At 41.7% G+C, this 17,848-nt stretch overlaps 3 protein-coding genes and 1 long non-coding RNA gene across 6 annotated transcripts; 3 read left to right on the forward strand and 1 right to left on the reverse strand.

Moving 5' to 3' along the window:
• Positions 1-317: 317 nt before the first annotated feature.
• Positions 318-5,631, reverse strand: LOC120284388. 2 transcript variants are annotated; one of them, XR_005543592.2, is made up of 3 exons: positions 4,468-5,631; positions 4,250-4,378; positions 318-1,086 (listed from the first exon to the last, which is right to left on the reverse strand). It is a non-coding gene; the product is annotated as an uncharacterized LOC120284388 (long non-coding RNA). The 2 variants fall into 2 exon arrangements; XR_005543591.2 differs by lacking the exon at positions 318-1,086 and having other exon boundaries at positions 3,452-4,378; positions 4,468-4,571; positions 4,816-5,629.
• On the forward strand, positions 2,536-3,469 carry LOC6734821 (ficolin-1). Its single transcript, XM_002081788.4, has 2 exons — positions 2,536-3,191; positions 3,253-3,469. The coding sequence occupies exons 1-2, from the start codon at positions 2,584-2,586 to the stop codon at positions 3,383-3,385; spliced, it is 741 nt and encodes a 246-aa protein (XP_002081824.1). The 5' UTR covers positions 2,536-2,583; the 3' UTR covers positions 3,386-3,469.
• A 5,778-nt stretch (positions 5,632-11,409) lies between the features above and the next one.
• LOC27209016 lies at positions 11,410-12,601 on the forward strand. Of its 2 annotated transcripts, none has more exons than XM_044922446.1 (2): positions 11,410-11,603; positions 11,656-12,601. In XM_044922446.1, the coding sequence occupies exons 1-2, from the start codon at positions 11,520-11,522 to the stop codon at positions 12,490-12,492; spliced, it is 921 nt and encodes a 306-aa protein (XP_044778381.1). In that variant the 5' UTR covers positions 11,410-11,519; the 3' UTR covers positions 12,493-12,601. The 2 variants fall into 2 exon arrangements, with proteins under 2 accessions (XP_044778381.1, XP_016028054.1); XM_016184541.3 differs by having other exon boundaries at positions 11,415-11,597.
• A 148-nt stretch (positions 12,602-12,749) lies between these two features.
• Positions 12,750-13,689, forward strand: LOC6734822. Its single transcript, XM_016168255.3, has 3 exons — positions 12,750-12,908; positions 12,965-13,082; positions 13,189-13,689. The coding sequence occupies exons 1-3, from the start codon at positions 12,821-12,823 to the stop codon at positions 13,583-13,585; spliced, it is 603 nt and encodes a 200-aa protein (XP_016028055.1). The 5' UTR covers positions 12,750-12,820; the 3' UTR covers positions 13,586-13,689.
• The last annotated feature ends 4,159 nt before the right edge of the window (positions 13,690-17,848 follow it).

Consider the following 17,848-nt stretch of genomic DNA (forward strand, 5'->3'; position numbering starts at 1 on the left):
TAATGGAGACCAAATAACCCAACAACCCAGCTATCCAGAAATCCAGCAATCACGCAGCTAGTGGAGCTCCGCAATCACAAATTGTTGCCCACAGCCCATTATTTGCCCTACCACGTGTGAAATATTTTCACATGCCACTTCATTTATTTACTTCAGCACTGCGCCAAAAACAAATACTCGAAAAAGGGGCAGAAATTCAGAAATTCATGTACCTAATAAATAACTTAAAAAGAGTGATATAAACTTAAATAAATACAAATTATAACTTTTTAAAAATTTTAAAAACTTTATTTTATTTTTTTCGAGGTTAGAACATTTTTTTTGCTGAAGTTCGGAATTGGCTCGTTCCCATGTGTTTGGAGCATGGTGGTCACCTTTTGCTCTCGTTGGTGAACTCGATCATAAATTTTCTTTATTTTCCTGTTCTGTTGGATTCGAAACGTTCGTTAGTTTCGCACTCCCCTCGCTGTCAATTTGTTTGGCGATATTTGACAGGCGGCGTCCCGTGCTTCTAATAATTTTCGGTTTTTGCCTGGTTTTACTTGGATTTTGCTTATGGGTCTCGTTGATTCGTATCGATTCATTTCTCATACGCGTAGGCATGCCAAGAATTTATGCCATTTTCCACCTCTAATTTATATTCCGTTGTCATCGGCAGAACGGAAAATGGGCTAGGTAGGGTCTATGGGGCAAATATCGTTTATGCCACAGCTGGCGACGTGATCGCGATAATCGAATGCGCATGAACTCCAGGGTGCTGACCACCACGTGTCGCCTGTCAATCATCTGAACAAGTTGATATTGATATGGAGCTGGGGTATTCTATCTGGGTTGTCTATCTCTGGCTCCATTAGATAACCCCAATGGTCTCGGTTAAGTCGGTTTAAAGCTGCCTTATTTATCAGCCAAACGCACACACAATTGTCGCTGCTGCTGCTGCAATCAATTTCAAAACTGTCACTTTGACACTTGAATTCTGTTCTGTTTTCCTGGCTCCCCAACTCCTATTCCCATTCCGGTCGCCTCCATTCCTCATCGCTGTGCCAAATGCCGCAGACAACACGTCTATTGCCTATATAATATGCACTGAAAAAAACAGGAGTCTTAAAATATTCAACAATTCAGTTTACCTTTACTTGGTAGCCATACAAATTTCCAATTAGGATTAGTTTTACTATTAAAACAACTGCTTTAATAACGAAATATTTTGAATTCAAATTAACATGATATACTTTTTTCCCAGTGTTCTATATGCGTTACTGAATGAGTGGGTAAACATCGAGTATTATGTATTTATCATAAATGCCATTTTATCGTTCTTCAGGCTCCCAGTCGTCTTCCTTGTGGGTTTGTCTTCCTCGCTCTTTGTGGCAAATATTTGTTCATTTGTTTGTTTGTTTGTTGCTTGGAATAATGGTGTGGCATATGTTGGGGGTACAAGATATGGTAGTAGAAACCAGTGGGAGTGGGGGAGTAGGGTATTTGTGTACACTTTGTAGGTGGCTCTTATTTCTGCTGTCATTCGAGTTGTCACCTCTCCATAGTAGTTTCTTTCCGCCGGCGGTGCAACTTTGGTAGCCGACAGGCCCTGTCACATTATTCCAAAAGTTGTCAAAAACCAAAAAAAAAAACTAAAAAAAAAATATCATGATCTGATGGTGAGGGGTGGTAGCACCTTAGGTGACACCTTTTGACACTTGTCCAAAGTGCATCCAACTGCCTAGAAACCGGAAATGGGCAATGGATTCTTCGTAAATATTTGTTTAACGCTATGAACGAAGTTTTTTCGAATCTGCAATGTATTAGGTTCTATTTCCTGGCTAAATCAGCAGTCCGATCTCTACGGAGAAATGTGATTGCTTATATTAAGCTTCTCGTATATTTAGAGTTCTCGATAAAAAGTGATTTATACCAGCCGGGTAATTTGCTACTAATAAACTCGTGGCGCCATGATGCAAGTTATAGAAGTCTCAAGTTTTTCCTCAAACTTGTTGATAACTTAATGTTTAACTGATCAATTTCAAATAATAAATATGGGCTAACATTTTGTAAACCACCTTGTACTTAAAATATACTGCTTTGTTTATCAAACTAATTATGAAAATCATTAAGTTGCGATCATATTTTATGCCACACGCTTAAAGATTTAAATCGCACTTCCTTATAAGATTAGGCGGGTTGAACAATATAACGTCCCTAAAACCTTGAAAGAAGCAATATATCCTTTGCAAGGACTTTAATTGAGTGCCTCAATATGTCTTTCATTTCATATAGCAAAACTTTGTTATACACAAAAATAACATGGGGTTTACCTTGGAATTATCAACGTTGTCAAAATGTAAAGATTGTAGATAGCATATTCCAAGAAAACTCCCCCATAAAGATGACTAACTGTCTGAATAGTAGTTTCTTATCTCTAGCCCAAATTAGTTACTAACAGATCGCAGAGGGGATTTAATCTAGAGCGTTTATCAATTGGCTGGTCGAAAATGACCAATAGTAAAAATATGATAAGAGGTAAACAACTGATATAAAATGGAGTGTCTTGGCCAACTGATTTGATAGTCGTTTCGAGCCAAGACAATGAAACCCATTTGCTTCGCACTCTGCGTATTTTCGCTAGGCCTTTTCTATTTGGCCAGTGCTGAGATTGGTGAAAATGTGAAGATCCAGCCGTATAAGAAGTATAGTTCATCCTGCAAGGAGTTGAACCCCAAGAAGAGCGGTGTCCAGAAGATCCAAGTGGGCTCCGATGTAATCGAAGTGTACTGCGATGTGACAATCGCCGGAAAGGGCTGGCTGGTCGTCCAGCGAAGAGTCAGTGTGGAGGAGAACTTCTATCGCAATTGGACCTCTTATCAGACGGGTTTCGGTGACCTTAAGGGTAACTTCTTCATCGGCTTGAATAATCTGAACAAGATTTCGTCCCTGCAACCCCAAGAGTTGTACATTGAGTTGGTGGACTTTGCTGGCGAGAAGCGGTATGCCCACTACAGTGTGTTCCACGTGGGCAACGTGTACAGTAACTATCCGATAACCCAGCTGGGCGCGTACAGTGGAACCGCCGGAGACAGTCTGAGCTATCATCTGTACCAGCCTTTCAGCACCTTCGATAGGGATAACGACAATGCCACCATCAACTGTGCCGCCAGATACATGGGAGCCTGGTGGTACAGAGAATGTCTTAGCAGGTACGGTTTTTGCCCTTGCCCCGATCCCAAGATCGTAGTACTCATCTAGAATCCTTTGCAGCAATCTGAACGGTGCCTATCTGGGTGGAAACCACACCGATCCAACGCTGTTTGGCTCTGGAATTGTTTGGGGAGAATGGAAGGGCTTCACATACAGCTACAAGACTGTTAACATTATGGTGCGACCAAAATAAGTTCTTGATACTTCAGAAGTACTTGTTAAACTTATTTATTTATTTACCTATTTTAATTATGTAAATATATCTAAATAGATTGCACGGCTTTTGTTTTATTGGCCTAAATATTTCAAACATAGAGAGCAAACATTGTCCATTTATTTGATCGCTATAAGTTTGAAATAATATTGCTTACTTCTTGTAAATCGCATAATGCTGATAAGAAACTTTTTCTCGCATTCGTATCGCCGTTCAAGTTCAAGTTCTCAAGTTATGTTTGCAGATATCAAATTGTGGTTTATGAGAAACATTTGTCGAGCAGTCCAGTTCCTGCCCAAGCCCCCAATCCCGCGTTTCCAAAGTTCTGTTGGGGAGTGTTGTATATCCGCTTGTGTATCCCATAACCGCAGCGCAGCCCCCAAATGCTTTTGTTATTTATTATCGGGCTTTTGGACTCTGGTGCACGGATAATGGTGATGACTCAATTGACGTACAATGGCCAACTTTCAAGTGAAGGAATTAAAGGCAAAGTATCATATCAAGTTCTCCCCATTCATATTCATGTTGGGACCCCGGCAAATCAGCTGATCTCGGCGGTTTTCTCGACTCACGGCATATGGGAGTATGACAAATGTATCGCATATCGCTATATAGCTCCACGGTCATTGTGTGCGAAACCCCGATAGCCCCACTTAGAAAGAAATATGCCATATACCGCAGTTTTGGGTCTGGGAATGTTGGTGGGAACGATTTGATTTGGGCACTTTTTTCAATTCAGCTGCGGAAGTATCAATTCGTTATAGGAACCGACAGGATTGAATTTCCCCCAGGAATTTTCATTGGAATATGCAACGGATTTTTTCGAAGGCCTGCTACACCTACCGTTACAGACCAAGTGCAGCTCATTTCACACCCAACCACGATGACTGGGTGACTGGCTGACTTTTGTGACATTTGCATCTGCCGCACAAGCGTGGAAATGCCGCCATTGCACATATAGAAACACACTCACTGGGGAATGGTTGGAAAAAATTCTCATTAACTAAATAAAATTATGATAGATGGAATATACGGCTGACGGGCATTAATTGCATACTCACGCAAAACAAGTTTCCCAGATATCCGCCCGTCCCGGCAAAATCATTTAGCAAATTAAATTTGCATTGCACAAAGTGTTCGTTTGCGGCAGAGGAGCAAGAAGCAGCTACAAAATATTATAGGGAGGTGAATCAGTGCGATATGAGTTCAAATTAAACTGAGAAGAATTAAAAATATTTAAATTTTGTTTTTATAAACTCCAGTGGAGTCCTATTAAGATTGCTTTATAAACTCAAGTTTGCTTTGAAAGCATAAAAACCTATATTAAATTCCATGATAGTCTCGAGAGTGCTATATGTGCTATATTTACTTGAGCTCTGACGTTTCTATTAAATGAAAATTCCACTGACTTTCCTGTTATTTGCCACTTGTTCGCTTGAGTCACCCTTTCCGCTGGCAGAGCAATTGAAGGTCGCAGCAGCCGGACACGGCAGCAAGATCGGCAAAAGCACAGCAAAAGCAAAGCAAAAGCACCAGCGACCGAGCACGCATTTCGAAATGCGAGTGCGAGTGTCGGAGGCAATTGAAATGCTTTGCAGCAAAAGCAAATCGAACTGCACTGAAATGCTTTTATAATGAGTTAATAAGCGCTGTTCGGAAAGCACCTGTTGCCGTCTACGAGCGCAAACTGCCAAGTAATTAAGAGATTTGCCGGCTAGCCTGGCCCAGATGCACTCAGCTGGTTTTGTTTTTCCATTTGCTTCTTTTTGCATTTTTTTTTGTTTTTTTTTTTTGCAATTTTAATTGCTAATCAAAACGATTTGTAATTCTGCGTTGTCTAAGTAATTTATTGACCATTACACAGTGCCGCGACTTGCGCTACGCTCGGCGAATGCACAAAAGCAAGCTAACCCCTTTGATCTACGCCCCTTTTGGTGGTCGGGGGGGTTGAGTTGAGGTGGCGCCAAATGTCGCCGCCGCATGTTTTCAAAATGAATTTCCGCCAAAGTGCAGCGCAAAGTGCGGATTGAAATTCTAGGGGTAAGGTATGTTTTTCACTTAGTGGTTATTAAGTATAAATGATCGATGGCATTAGCTGATTGTATTCCTACTTTGATTTGACATTGATTAACTACAAAGTGAAGCTGTTGATATTGCTAAATATATTTGATTATTAAGGTGTCATTTAATTCAAATCATGAAAATTATGATTATTAAATATATGATATATATGATATGATTATCAAGCGCACATTATGGGGATGATAAAATCTATGTTCTAAGTTAATTAGATAAATTTCATCTAAATTGCGTTTTTATTTCTCAAATAATATTTTTGTGGCCTTTTTTTATAAATGGCCTAACAAACTTTACACAGACAGCACGAATTTGTTTGCTGTCGAAAATATTACAGTTTTCATTTGTAAGTTTTATTCGCATGCCCAAACAAAAAGTGCCAAAAATATAATCAAAATTAAAATAAATCCGCTCGCGGCATCGCAACAGGAAAATTGGACATGGATGCTCAGATACATTTACAGATACAGATACAAATCACAGACAGTCATATGTTGGCAGATACTTTTTAGCCACTTTGACTAAAGCAATAACATTAGCGCTCGGCTAGCCCAACTATTTTTGGCAGAAAAAAAAAAAGACGAGAAAAACAAATTGAAAATGTATTTGATTTTCGTTTTGTCTTATTTTGGAAAAAACATAGAAGGAAAAGGGGAAGAAAACTGAAAACCGAAAGTGCAAAGCATACAATTTTGAACTTGGCACGAGGGAGAACAACAGCGAGTGGATGGATGGGATTTTTGGGTGCACCCAGATAGCTGGTTAGGATGCAAATGCATCTGCCAGTACGCGTATCTGTATCTGCATGTCTGTAGTAAAGTAAAGTGTAAGTGCGGTACGGTCAATGCACAGCGACGTAGACGGCCAGACAAATATTTGTTTGCTTTTTGTTGGCTTTGTCATCGGTGGGTGGGGTGGGTGGTTGGCTGAGCACGTAGGCGGGGGGTGTGGCGTAGAGTGGGTGGGACAGGGTGAGGTGCTTGGTCGGAATGACCACGTCACCCAGCCGGGCCTCATCTTCAACGTCGTCGTCGTCGTCGCAGTCGTCATCCATATGGCAAACTATTTTTAAATATGTTTTAATTATTTGCTGGCATATTCCTTAAAGCGTTGACTAGTCGGCGTCTCCGTCTGCTGACTGGCCCCGCCCCCCCGGCGCAGCCTCCTCCGCCTTCTTGAAGCCCCCACACCCCTGCACCCGCAATACTAAAAACCAACAAAAAAAAAAAAAAAAAAAAACTGGGGGTGTGCCACACATGCAACTACTTTCGAGGTTTTCTCTGTTAGACTTTGGCTTGCTCCATATTTTGTTTGTTTCGTTTTCTAGGAACACTCTTTCAAATGCCACTTTTGTTTTCTACAAAATAATATTAGCTCCTAGGTTTAGTTATTAACACGAAACAAATTCCAGGCACAGATCATAATATCCTATAACCATATCCTCTTTTATTTTAGGCAAAAGGAAATATATGGAGTAACTGAGTAAGAACTATATTGTTATTACTTTATATTAATACGTTATTTTAATACTTATTGTACAATATTTTATTTAGTTTGGCTGTGTAGTAGAGTAATCTGAACTTCGTTGTTTGGCTATTTTTGCGACTTTGCGACTCTTTGCAGAGTACATTAAGTGTGAAGTTTTTCGCCAATAGAAATATTATTGTCGCGTCGCGCATAATGTGTCGCAGCTTGCATGTAATTTTCTAGATTTTGCAGTCGACGCGGCTGACATACTCGCATAAAAACCAAATAGAAAAATAGAAAAATGAGCCAAACACGAAACCAACAAACAAACAAATACAGAAAGAAAATCCTGTCTCCTATTGCAGAATACCCAAAGAAAATAGTTTATTTGCCAAGCCATTTGCAGATCAACTTGCTCTGTGTCGCCTATGCTACTCAAAAAATGTTCAAAACAAACCCATAAAGATTTCTATTAATTTCCACCTTTTTTTCACATATATATTTTGATCGTGTTCTTTTGGAGTGGACCGCACCCATGGCCATCGCCAGCGATCGAAGTGTAGAGCTAGTCAAACATGGAACAATCGGTCAGCGGCAATGAAAATGCCAAGTGCGCGAGTTCGAGTAGCTTTTTTCCTGGCGCTGCGCGGCATTCGAACAATATTTTTAGTTGTACTTTTCATTTTCTATTTATTTTAACTGGCAGACTTGAGTCGGCCAACAAACCGCATGCACGCTCGCTTTACAGGCTTCTTCTTACCACGGAAAATGTGGTTGTAAAGGAGGTTGGGGGGGTGGGAGGCTTTGTGGACAGTTGGGAGGAGGAAAAGTGGGGCGGGGCTTTTCCAGACGAGACGGGACGCCAATGAAGCGAGAAAAATTACTGTTTGTAAAGTGAGTTTGTCAACATAAGGCGTGTGCATCGCAGAACCAGACAAAAGCCAGATACAGATACAAATACAGATACAAATACAGATACAGATACAAATACGAATACGTATATGCATACTGATACAAACAAGTATCATTAACGCAATGCCCAAACCGTTAGAGAGGCATGCATTCGAGCTGAAGTTGGAGTTGGTGGCATCTTTACCTGGAAGCCGACTCCAAAAAGTCCATAACTCCAAGTATTTTTCTGCAGAACTTTTCGTTTGGCTCGGAATGACGGCCCAGAAGTAGCAGGAGGATGACTTGGTTGAGTGGAGATGGGGAGATCAGCCAAGGGGGCAAAAGTGCGGGGACATGGGCATTGTAATTGAATACCTGGCATACTCATCTTTTCCACCACTTCAACCATGTTTACATTGGCATACCCTCACTCCTCGATGGGATTATGCTTGTTTGTCGGCACTTGAAGACCATTTTGTTGGCTAGCACCATGAATTAGCTTAAGATACCAGAATTTCTTGAGGATTTCAAGTTTTATGGCTATAAACGTATCATACATAAAGCAATAGAAACAATAATCTTGTTAAGTAGGTGCAGTTTGCGAATTATAAAGAAAACTAAAAATATTTGCCTTACATAAATCAATCCTGTTAGAAATAAATCAATAAATCAGTCACACCAAAGCAATATAATTTATAAATAAAATAAATTATTATAACATTTTGTAATGCCCAATGATATGATATGATCTTTAAGATAGCAGCTATATCTCGTTTATATTAAGGTATACACAGTTCGATCAGCTTCAACTGATAGATTTTTTTGGGTTTTGTTTATCTAGGCGGACATTTATGGTTTGTTGTCCTGGCTGAAAATGGCACTGGACCCATCTCAGATGGAGGCCAAGAAAGCCGTAGCCAAGGCTACTGGACAAGGTCTGCAGCGTTGTCAGCAATTACTCATTTATGGCTCGGCCCGGCATTTCTCGCTCTCGGCTTCTGTGTGAGCTGGTATCTGTGTTTGCTGCCATCTACAGATTGAGCACTGAGAAAAATAGGTAGTAACTTCCTATTAATGTTCTAATATTACGAGACAATTTCATTTCGCTTTGATAAATCTGTATACATCTATAGTAGTTATCCACCCACTATTATATATGCTATTATATTATGCAATATATTACCATTTACTAGGCCATAAAATAATTTGAAATATAAAATCCAATAACTTATCATATTTTTTCACGCTGCACCTATTGATTTATGCATTCGACTCGTACTTGGGTTCGTGTGCTGCACTCTTTTTTATTGGATGTTCGAGGATCCGCGCCGGTTATTGGCTTTTGCGCCGGCCGCTTCTATTTATAAAGATTACGTGTAATTAAAATCGGTTCCCCAGCATCCTCCGCTGCACATCTCGTTACGCTTGTCACCCTCCCGTTACTTGCGAAATAAAGCGGATCGAAGTTAAGTTGCAGTTGCAATCGAGGATCGAGGAAATCTGGTTCCAGCAAAACTTGACTGGGTGGCGCAGCAGGTTGAGTCCGAGATTCTCTGTGACATCATATAATTGGAGCGTTTTCCTCTAGGAAATATTGATTGCATTATAATGGACATGATATGTGGCCAGGGAGGATTCCACCCGGTTAACTGCGCTTGACAGGTAAAATTTGAGTTATACATAATAGAGAAGCCACCCAGAACTCAAATTGTATTATACCATATAACAAAGTAAGGAAAGGTTTATTAATCTTAAAAGATATGTTCCTTATCATGCATGCCACAAGTTTCATATGCTAAAGAATCCCTTTAGAAATTTGATACGATTGATAGGGATTGATCTGCGTAACTGTTCGTTTCACTCCATTAAAAACCGAAACAGTTCTCTCGATTCGGACCGATCAGGGTAATTAGATGTGCTCATTATCTCGACAGCAGATAATGGACTGGCAGGGGTCAAAGGTGCACGCCGGAGGAGGGTGGGCAATGTGAACTTTGACATACCCAGTACGCCGCGCTCTAGGCAACAGTCCTCCACCAGCGTGGCGATAAGCAAATTGATTTCTGAACACGCGTAATCACATTTCGAAATTCTATTTTAATAGGGCATTTAAATATACATATGTGGATGCCGTCGTAGGATTATCAGTTAAGAGTGGTTTTCATGACCTCGACGTCAGTGTTATCGAAACCCAAATACTCCCCAATGCAAGTTGGTGTTATTTTTCATCCGACGAAATCGGAATCTTTATGTGCCATTTGACACAGTTGGACAGGCACTGGTTCACTTATGCAATCGAATCGTCCGACGACCGCTATCAGCATTTCCAAGTGATTTCCACAGAGTGGAGCCTCTAATCTCGATGATGCCCTGCGATCCTCCATGCCCCTCCCTTTTCCCCCAAAACGGTCATGTTATGAGCACATGAATCCCATCGTGGAACAAGATGTGTAGTCTATTCTTGAACCGCGCTGAACTTTGGGCTACAAAATGCAACTAATTCACATTTCATTTGTATTTCGATTATATTGATTGCTGATTATTTCGACTAACCCAAATCGGGCAATTGTATGAAAATATGATCGATAATTTGTATTAGAAAATAATCATATTAGCTTAAGACAATAGTAAGAATGTTTTATAATTTTAATTTCTTTCTATTAAATAAAATTCCTAACAAATTTAGTGTTGCTTTAATATAAAAGATTTCTTAAACTAAACTTTTGTTTTGCGTTCTACTGAACTTTGATAATGTATACATTTTTTGGCGTTCCGTTTAACTTTTATTTTTAAGACTCTGACATTTTGCCGAGTAGACAATGTGAACCGACAATCGGCGGCGTCGAAGACGTTCCTTTCCCTCTTAAATGGCGCTCCTAAATCTATTTTCACCCTCCGTCCGGCCATTTGTCCGTTTGTCCGCGAGTGTGTCTCCCGTGTCCGTCCGTTCGTCCGTCAAATTGTCAGTCCGTCCGGATTCGTTTGTGTCCACCTCTGTCTAGCCGTCAGTTTGCGGTGCGCTTTCAGTTTTAGCATTTACTTCTAGCATAGCTGGCATTTTTGTAGCAATTCGTGTCTATATGGTTTGTTTCCACCTCATGCCTCTCCGACTTTCGCATTCTATATTCTATTCGATGCTCTCTTTGTTATGGGTCCCCGGGTCCGTAAATGCCGCGTGCTCATCACTCGCAGACACTTTAGAATGCAGCCAGTATCTTTGAGATGCGAAAGATGGACGGAGATCTTAAGTGGCGTAAAAGCGAAAAACCGGAGTACGGCTGATTCGGAAAGATGTACGGATTTTGAGAACAAGATTTCACAAGGTTTTCCTTAATCCGCTCTATTCTGAAGTTAAATTGCTTGACATGATACGTAATGCACATATGTATATCTTTAGATTTCAAATCGGTTTTTGATAATCTGTAATTATTTTTATTCTGAACCAAGTTATGCATGCCCATTAATCGTATGTGGAAAGGATGGTCATTTTTTGATATATTAATATCATTGAAATTTGGCCGGGATATCTTAGAGAATCAGTAGAGTTCCAAGTTTTCATCACAGAATCGGTTTTGATATACAAAAAGGGGGTATACGTGTTTTGGGTTTAGTTAGCTTTGAACTAAAATTCATCATCAAATCGAATGAAATCCACAGCGAATACAATCCAACTATCTTCATGCGAATACGTGGAGTATTGGCCATGTATCTGATGTTCCTCCGCCTGCTACTCCACTGCACCACCGGTCACACATTGGTTAGGGCAAGTGATTAACTAGATCTCGAACTTCTTCAACTGGTTTTTGGTCTTACAGCCTCAGCGACACTGCCCCCAGCACAAGCGAATGATCGATCCCCGTGAGCTCTTAAACGATTTTGCTGCAATCAAGGAACCAGGAACCAGCGAAGTTGCTCCAAAGAATTCTGGTAGATCAGTTACTTTCTACGAAGCTGGAGGAGCGATGCCAGGATCAGGAGGAACGGCACCGGGACCTGGAACAGATCGTTCCAAGTCGGCCTCCAAAGAGCAATGCGATCCGCAGGCAAAGTGCAATGTAAAGACGATCATAACCCCCGGAGATCCCAAGCAGAAATCCTCAATGATCGCCATGAAAGCTGCACAGGATGCGAAGGCGGCCAGTGAAGCACAATCGGCCGCTGGCCAGGCTGCTGCCCAGCACATTAAGATGGAACTCGCTGAGAAGGCCTTTCAATCGGCCAAGGCGGCCGAGGCTGCTCTGATGGGCAAGCAGATGATGGTCGATCAACTGGAGCAGGAGGTCCAGGAAGCCAGTGCCGTGGTCGAGGAGGAGTCCAATTCGATCCATCACACGGAGGCCAATATGAATGCCGCCGTGGAAGCTGTCAAAGTGGCCGTGCAGCAATTCGAAACCATCAATGAGCTGCAGAAGACCGCCAGGGAGTCACTGACCAATATCCAGACGGTGGCCATGGGATCGCAGCAGGAAATGGCCGCCAAGACACAGCTCCTGGAAGCCGCTCGCAACCGGATGGCCATGCTCCAGAAGCAATTGGTGAGTGCCCACGACGACTATGAGAAGACCAAGCAGGCCGCCTACAAGGCTGCCTGTGCCGCCGTGGAAGCCAAACAGAGGGCTGGACCACCTATACCACGTTACTATATTTTTTAAATAAATACACCTTGAGGTAGCTTTTATGTGCAATTGATCCAACTAAGGACAATGAAAATGTATTTCTATTAAACTTTAGAAACATTCAAACTTTATTTATTATTATAAAGTAAAGTCTTTTCCAATTAAGTGAAAAGTATACAAAGCGATTTGCTTTACTCCGATACATAAACTTCGTTTTATAGAAACTATATACAACGATTTCTGGATACTCTTCGTAAAATAGCAGCTGTGACTGCCATGTGATATCAGGTAACACCTTTTAAGGGCTATAAAAGCTTCCATCAGTAGGAGCAGTTATCAAAGTAAGCCCATTACTCCGATTGAGATGAAGTGCCTCCTGGTGACGATAGCCTGTGTGATCACTTGCTCCAGTGTGGGTGCCCTCGTGCACTATATGAAACTGGAAAAAGGAAGTATGTGCCAGAAAATATCTATACAAATGGAAACAGTAAGCTGAAATTAATTTCAGCAAACGGATGCAAATCACCCAAGGGTGCAGAGATGGCAGTGGGTGATGTGGAGCAGGATGAAAAGACTTGTGGAGCGCTTACCTGTCAAAATACAGAAGGAGATGCATTTATACACTAGTATGTTATGTGTTTACAAATCAAAATACTAAATTTCTTCCAAACTTTATTGGAATATTTTATTATATTACTTTAAATATCCGTTCCACCCTCGGAATCCTTTTAGCTGTCAGATACCTGCCACTTTTGCGGAATGTGTGGAGACTGCTGTTCTGACGAACGTAGACTTTCCACAATGCTGTTGGACTTGTGCCGCTTGGGCGAACTGCGATGGAGGAGGAGCTGCAGCAGGGGGTGCGGCTCCTGCTGCCCCTGGAGCAGCTGGAGATGCTCCGGCGGATGGTGCTGCACCACCTCCTGCTGCAAGAACCCATGCAAGAAATTCTAAGTATCAGGCAACTACAACCGATACCACGGAAAGTGAAAGGCCACGCAACAGAGGCAAATGGGGTTCCAAGAGGAGCACTACCACCACATCCGATGAATCCGAGTTTCCCGAGGGAGTCAATATAAGGTTTGGCGGTGGAACACCGATCTCCAAGTTTGGCGAAGACAGCATTTAAGCTCAGATGCCGGGATATGTTTTGAGGAGCATCCCTAGTTATTAATTTAATGCTCGATTCCGATCATAAATAAATGACACGGCAATGTGCACATCATTTGTCTCCTCGCAAAACTGACCCACATATAGAGGAACGTCAGATCGGGAGTGATACATATCTTTGCCGGCATATTTCTGGTTTTCGTGTGATTGTTGTTCCTGCTGCTGCCGCTGCTGCTGGATTTTTTTCTTTGGTTTTTTAATTAGCCGCCGCTGGCGAACAAATCGGGCCGAAAAACAGGAAAAGGGTTTCTTCGATCGGGTCCTTCAACCCGAGTGAAAAGATTCAAAAACCATAAAGCGAAGACGACAGCAGCGCGCATACGAGAAAAATTGAAAACCAGATCTCCGCGCCAGTTTCGGGTTTGAGAATAGTCAGGGGCATGGGCATGGGATTGGACTTGGACTTGGAATCGAGAGCTTGAGCAGGTAGGGCCTGTTCCCTTCCGCAGAACACTCCACCCTGGAGTAAAACAGATTCGGCATGATGTACATTAAACGGGAAAGACAAGAATAAACCCCAAACAAAAAATGAAATGAAATGAAGCACCGAAATCCCAAAAGCTTTTTCGGCCACATAATTTGTGAGTGCGGCTGCAGTTGACACCGAAAAACCCCTACGGCCATCAATGCGCACATAATTACATACAAATAATTATATACAAACACGCATCCTGAGCCGAATTTTGATCCTAGCTGCGAAATGGCGAATCCCAGGGATTCAGCTTGAAAAGTTACGCAACTACAACCATCTGTATCTCAACAAAAAGAAACATCATTTGTAGTATTTCAAAACTGTATTCTTCAAGACAATTGACTAAACTTAGTAAATGTTTATTTTCAAAGTAGGGTATCAACTGCTCTGCCGCTGCGCTGCTCTTATTAATTGAGTGAGCATGTCCATTTTGAGGACAGCCTGCCAGAAGGGAGGGGGAACGGAAAAGAAATTACAATATGAGTCAAAAAAGAAGATAACACGAAAAGAAGATGGGCCAGATTTTTTTTTCAAAAAAATAACAACGAACTGAAATCAATGGCTACGTTTTATTCAGGAGTAACGTAACCAGTTAAACACGTAAAAGGCCAACGTGACAAAGTTTCGAAAACCATGCGGTTGCAACATGTTCGGTGCGAGCGAGATGCCAATAGGATTAGGCGCAACAGGCCGGCCAGTCGCGAGCGAGAGTGGGACGCCGCTACCGACCGGCGTTGGCTAATAGAAATGCGACAACAAATAACAAGAGCCCCGCCGCGTGAGAGCGAGCAGGAGGGACAGACGGCGGAACAGCTGTGCGGGATGCAACAAGTTCGACGTCGCTCTGCCGCCGTTTCGACGTAACGCTCCGGGCAGAGAACGAAGATATAGTTTCCCCAAATCTGAGCGTTATTATGAATACAGTTGATCGTGGGCCTCGTGCGCATATGGACGTAAAGTTCCAGGAAAATAGAAAAAAAGCAAGAAATAAGAAAATAGCAACCAGTAAATAAACCAAGAGAAAAGAAAGAACCCTTGAGGAAATCAAAAGTCAAGATGAGCGGACAAGTGCAACCGTTCGAAACTCGGTCAAGTGTTAAGAGAAATTCCAAATAACTTCTAATGAATTCTAATTCGTAACGGGTGTGTGTGTGTGTGTGCCGATCGGGAGCCAAACGATATTTTTAACACCTACCGGGCTTTACGCGTGTTTCACACATTTCCAGCACCACAAGCACCCAGCACCGATGAACGCGGATCCGATCCCGATCATTCACTCTTCACCCAACTTCAGTTCACTGGGAAAAAAGGAGGCACGAAATAAACGCGCGAATTAAAGCCCGGCTTGCAGAAATTTTACACGTGTCACTGCGCTTTGTTGTATGCCCAAAATTATAGGCAATTAAGCAAATTTTCCACAATTGATTATCATTGGAATACGGCAATGCTAAAAGCAACGTGCTAATGAAAGTCTCAGCCAAAAAAAGAACAAAGATTTCTGTAATCGTGGACGGAAGCTAAACTTCATGTCATGATTTAATAATCACAAAAGGGCCCACGGAAACGCAAAGGTAACAGGTGTCAGCTAGACTTAACCAAAGAAAAGCTAATATCTTCAGAAAACTTTCAAAAAATTTGGATTTTTTGAGCCACGCTTAAACAAAACAGTATCGTCTTAAAAATTCTATGTTGGGATCTTATGAGAACATATTTCAAGTCTTCATTCCAAAGTTAACCTGGTAAATCTTCACCGTCACCCAGTCGTTTTTATTAACAAATTCAAATTCTATAAAGGTATATTCTATATACCTTTAGAGCAATAACTATTGTAAAAAATTGTCTATTTTAATTCGTACAAACATAACCATGAATAAGTCTTTTATTTCTTTTGAGATGCTCAAGCCCCCTTTTTCGCAGCTCAATTTCACTTTGATTAATCAATGAAAGCACGTAAAAGTTAAATCGGATGGTTAGCCGAAAGGGGGGTACACCTAATTGATAAAAGCAATAGTGGCGGCAGAGAAGCGACAGAGCGCCAAAAAGGAAGCCGTGAAACCGTTACAATATACACGACAAAGGAATGCGTCACAGTTAAAAATCAAATCACACGTTAACGTAACGGCAGCGACGAACAAGGTTCGCCTGCGTTGCAACATGTTTGAAGCAGCGCTGTCGACGCCAAGATCGCGGCTAGAGATGGTCGCGTGCGGCAAACATGCTTAGTCTGAAGTGCTAGTCGCTTTAATTGTTTTAACTTGGTAGCAGACCCAGATAACATTAATGACATAAGTAATTGCATAAGTGTAATGTGTTCTTCCAAACTGGAACCATTTTCCTAAACCAATGACTTTTGAACTTCTAGAATATAAACGACTTACACAAACACACGTGGTTTGGGCAGCGTGCTCGTGTCACGCAGCAAACATCGTGCCGCGCTGCCACCTCTAGCCGCGGGCAGCGCAGCCGTCGGCGGAGCTCGTTGGCGCCGCAGCTTTCAATTCTTTTTTGGTGCTCGATCGTGACGGTTTGCTCGCGCTCTCCGCTGCGCCGCTCTTTCCGTTGCATGTGTGTGCGGGCGTTATTGTGCATGTTTCCGGTGGCCGAAAAAAATAGTAAAATAAAATATAGAAAACAGAAACCAAGAATAATAACAGCCACACGATAAACAGTGTGCCAAAGTGTGTGTGTGTGTGTGGTTGTGTGCATCTCGCGTAACAACAATAATTGCATTTATCGGATGGCGCCAGCTTCAATTTAATTATAAATAACATGTTCAACTTTTTATACGATTTTCCCTGCGTCAAAGTGGGCGTTGCAACTGCCCCCGGAAAATCACGCGCCCCGGTTCAAAGTTAAAGTTTGTTGGGTAACGCACACACACACACACACACTCACACACGCGGTCACACGCACATTTCAATAAACTAATGGAGCCTGGCTTTGTTTTTGTTTTATTTCCAACCCACTTGAGCACACAGCGCACACACAGAGAGAAAAATCAATACTCGTTATGGGATTAAATTTACAAAAGCGCAAAGCAAAGCGACAAACAAAATTCACAAAAGAAAGCAACACTCAAATAAACTCACAAAGAATTCCTTATCGCCAAGAGGGGGCCAATGTTCCAAGGTTCTTTCGCCTTGAGAACTTTGAGCTTCCTCTGGCAAAGGAGATTATAATGTACAAATAATGTTGCAATAACCAGTTGAATGCCATGGAATACCGAATCTTGCTAATTAGCAAGGACATCTGTTCACATCTTACCGGGCAGCATTAGATCCTTTTTATAACTCTAATACTGTCAGGTAAAGATGTCGTCCGTGTCCTTAACCTTCAGTACCACCAACAGCAGCAGCAAAAAAAAAGAAAAAATGCGTAAAAATCCAAACAAATCATAAAAGTCGAAGGAAAAACAAGTTTTTCAATTGTGCGTCGCGCCAAGGAGCTGGCCAAAAAAAAAAGGAAAAAAAAGAGTGGATAATGCGGAGACAAGCGGCTGAAAATTGGTCATAAATTCTTATTTTTTGCAGCGGCACAACGACGCGTTTTGGGATGACATCAGTTGAATAAGTAAAAAAAAAAAAAATAAAAGATATAAAAGCCGAGGCGAGATCGTTCCCAATTCCCATTATTTTACCCTTCCCGGTGCCCGGCGGAGTCTGCAGGTAAACCCACTATATACCACATATACTACTGTATTCTCTATATAGAGAAAGACTGAGAGATCGTATAAAAAATATATTTTATGAT

This window comes from Drosophila simulans, chromosome 2R (assembly GCF_016746395.2).
Source record: "Drosophila simulans strain w501 chromosome 2R, Prin_Dsim_3.1, whole genome shotgun sequence".
NCBI classification, from domain to species: Eukaryota; Metazoa; Arthropoda; class Insecta; order Diptera; family Drosophilidae; genus Drosophila; species Drosophila simulans.

What these genes read in the sequence shown, in the direction of transcription:
- LOC6734822 (XM_016168255.3), top strand. Translation starts at nt 12,821, where the DNA reads ATGAAGTGCCTCCTGGTGACGATAGCCTGTGTGATCACTTGCTCCAGT. An exon ending in TATGAAACTGGAAAAAGGAA is followed by an intron (nt 12,909 to 12,964) that starts GTATGTGCCAGA and finishes AATTAATTTCAG; the next exon opens with CAAACGGATGCAAATCACCC. An exon ending in GGAGATGCATTTATACACTA is followed by an intron (nt 13,083 to 13,188) that starts GTATGTTATGTG and finishes GAATCCTTTTAG; the next exon opens with CTGTCAGATACCTGCCACTT.
- LOC27209016 (XM_044922446.1), top strand. Translation starts at nt 11,520, where the DNA reads ATGCGAATACGTGGAGTATTGGCCATGTATCTGATGTTCCTCCGCCTG. An exon ending in CCGGTCACACATTGGTTAGG is followed by an intron (nt 11,604 to 11,655) that starts GCAAGTGATTAA and finishes TTGGTCTTACAG; the next exon opens with CCTCAGCGACACTGCCCCCA.
- LOC6734821 (XM_002081788.4), top strand. Translation starts at nt 2,584, where the DNA reads ATGAAACCCATTTGCTTCGCACTCTGCGTATTTTCGCTAGGCCTTTTC. An exon ending in TACAGAGAATGTCTTAGCAG is followed by an intron (nt 3,192 to 3,252) that starts GTACGGTTTTTG and finishes AATCCTTTGCAG; the next exon opens with CAATCTGAACGGTGCCTATC.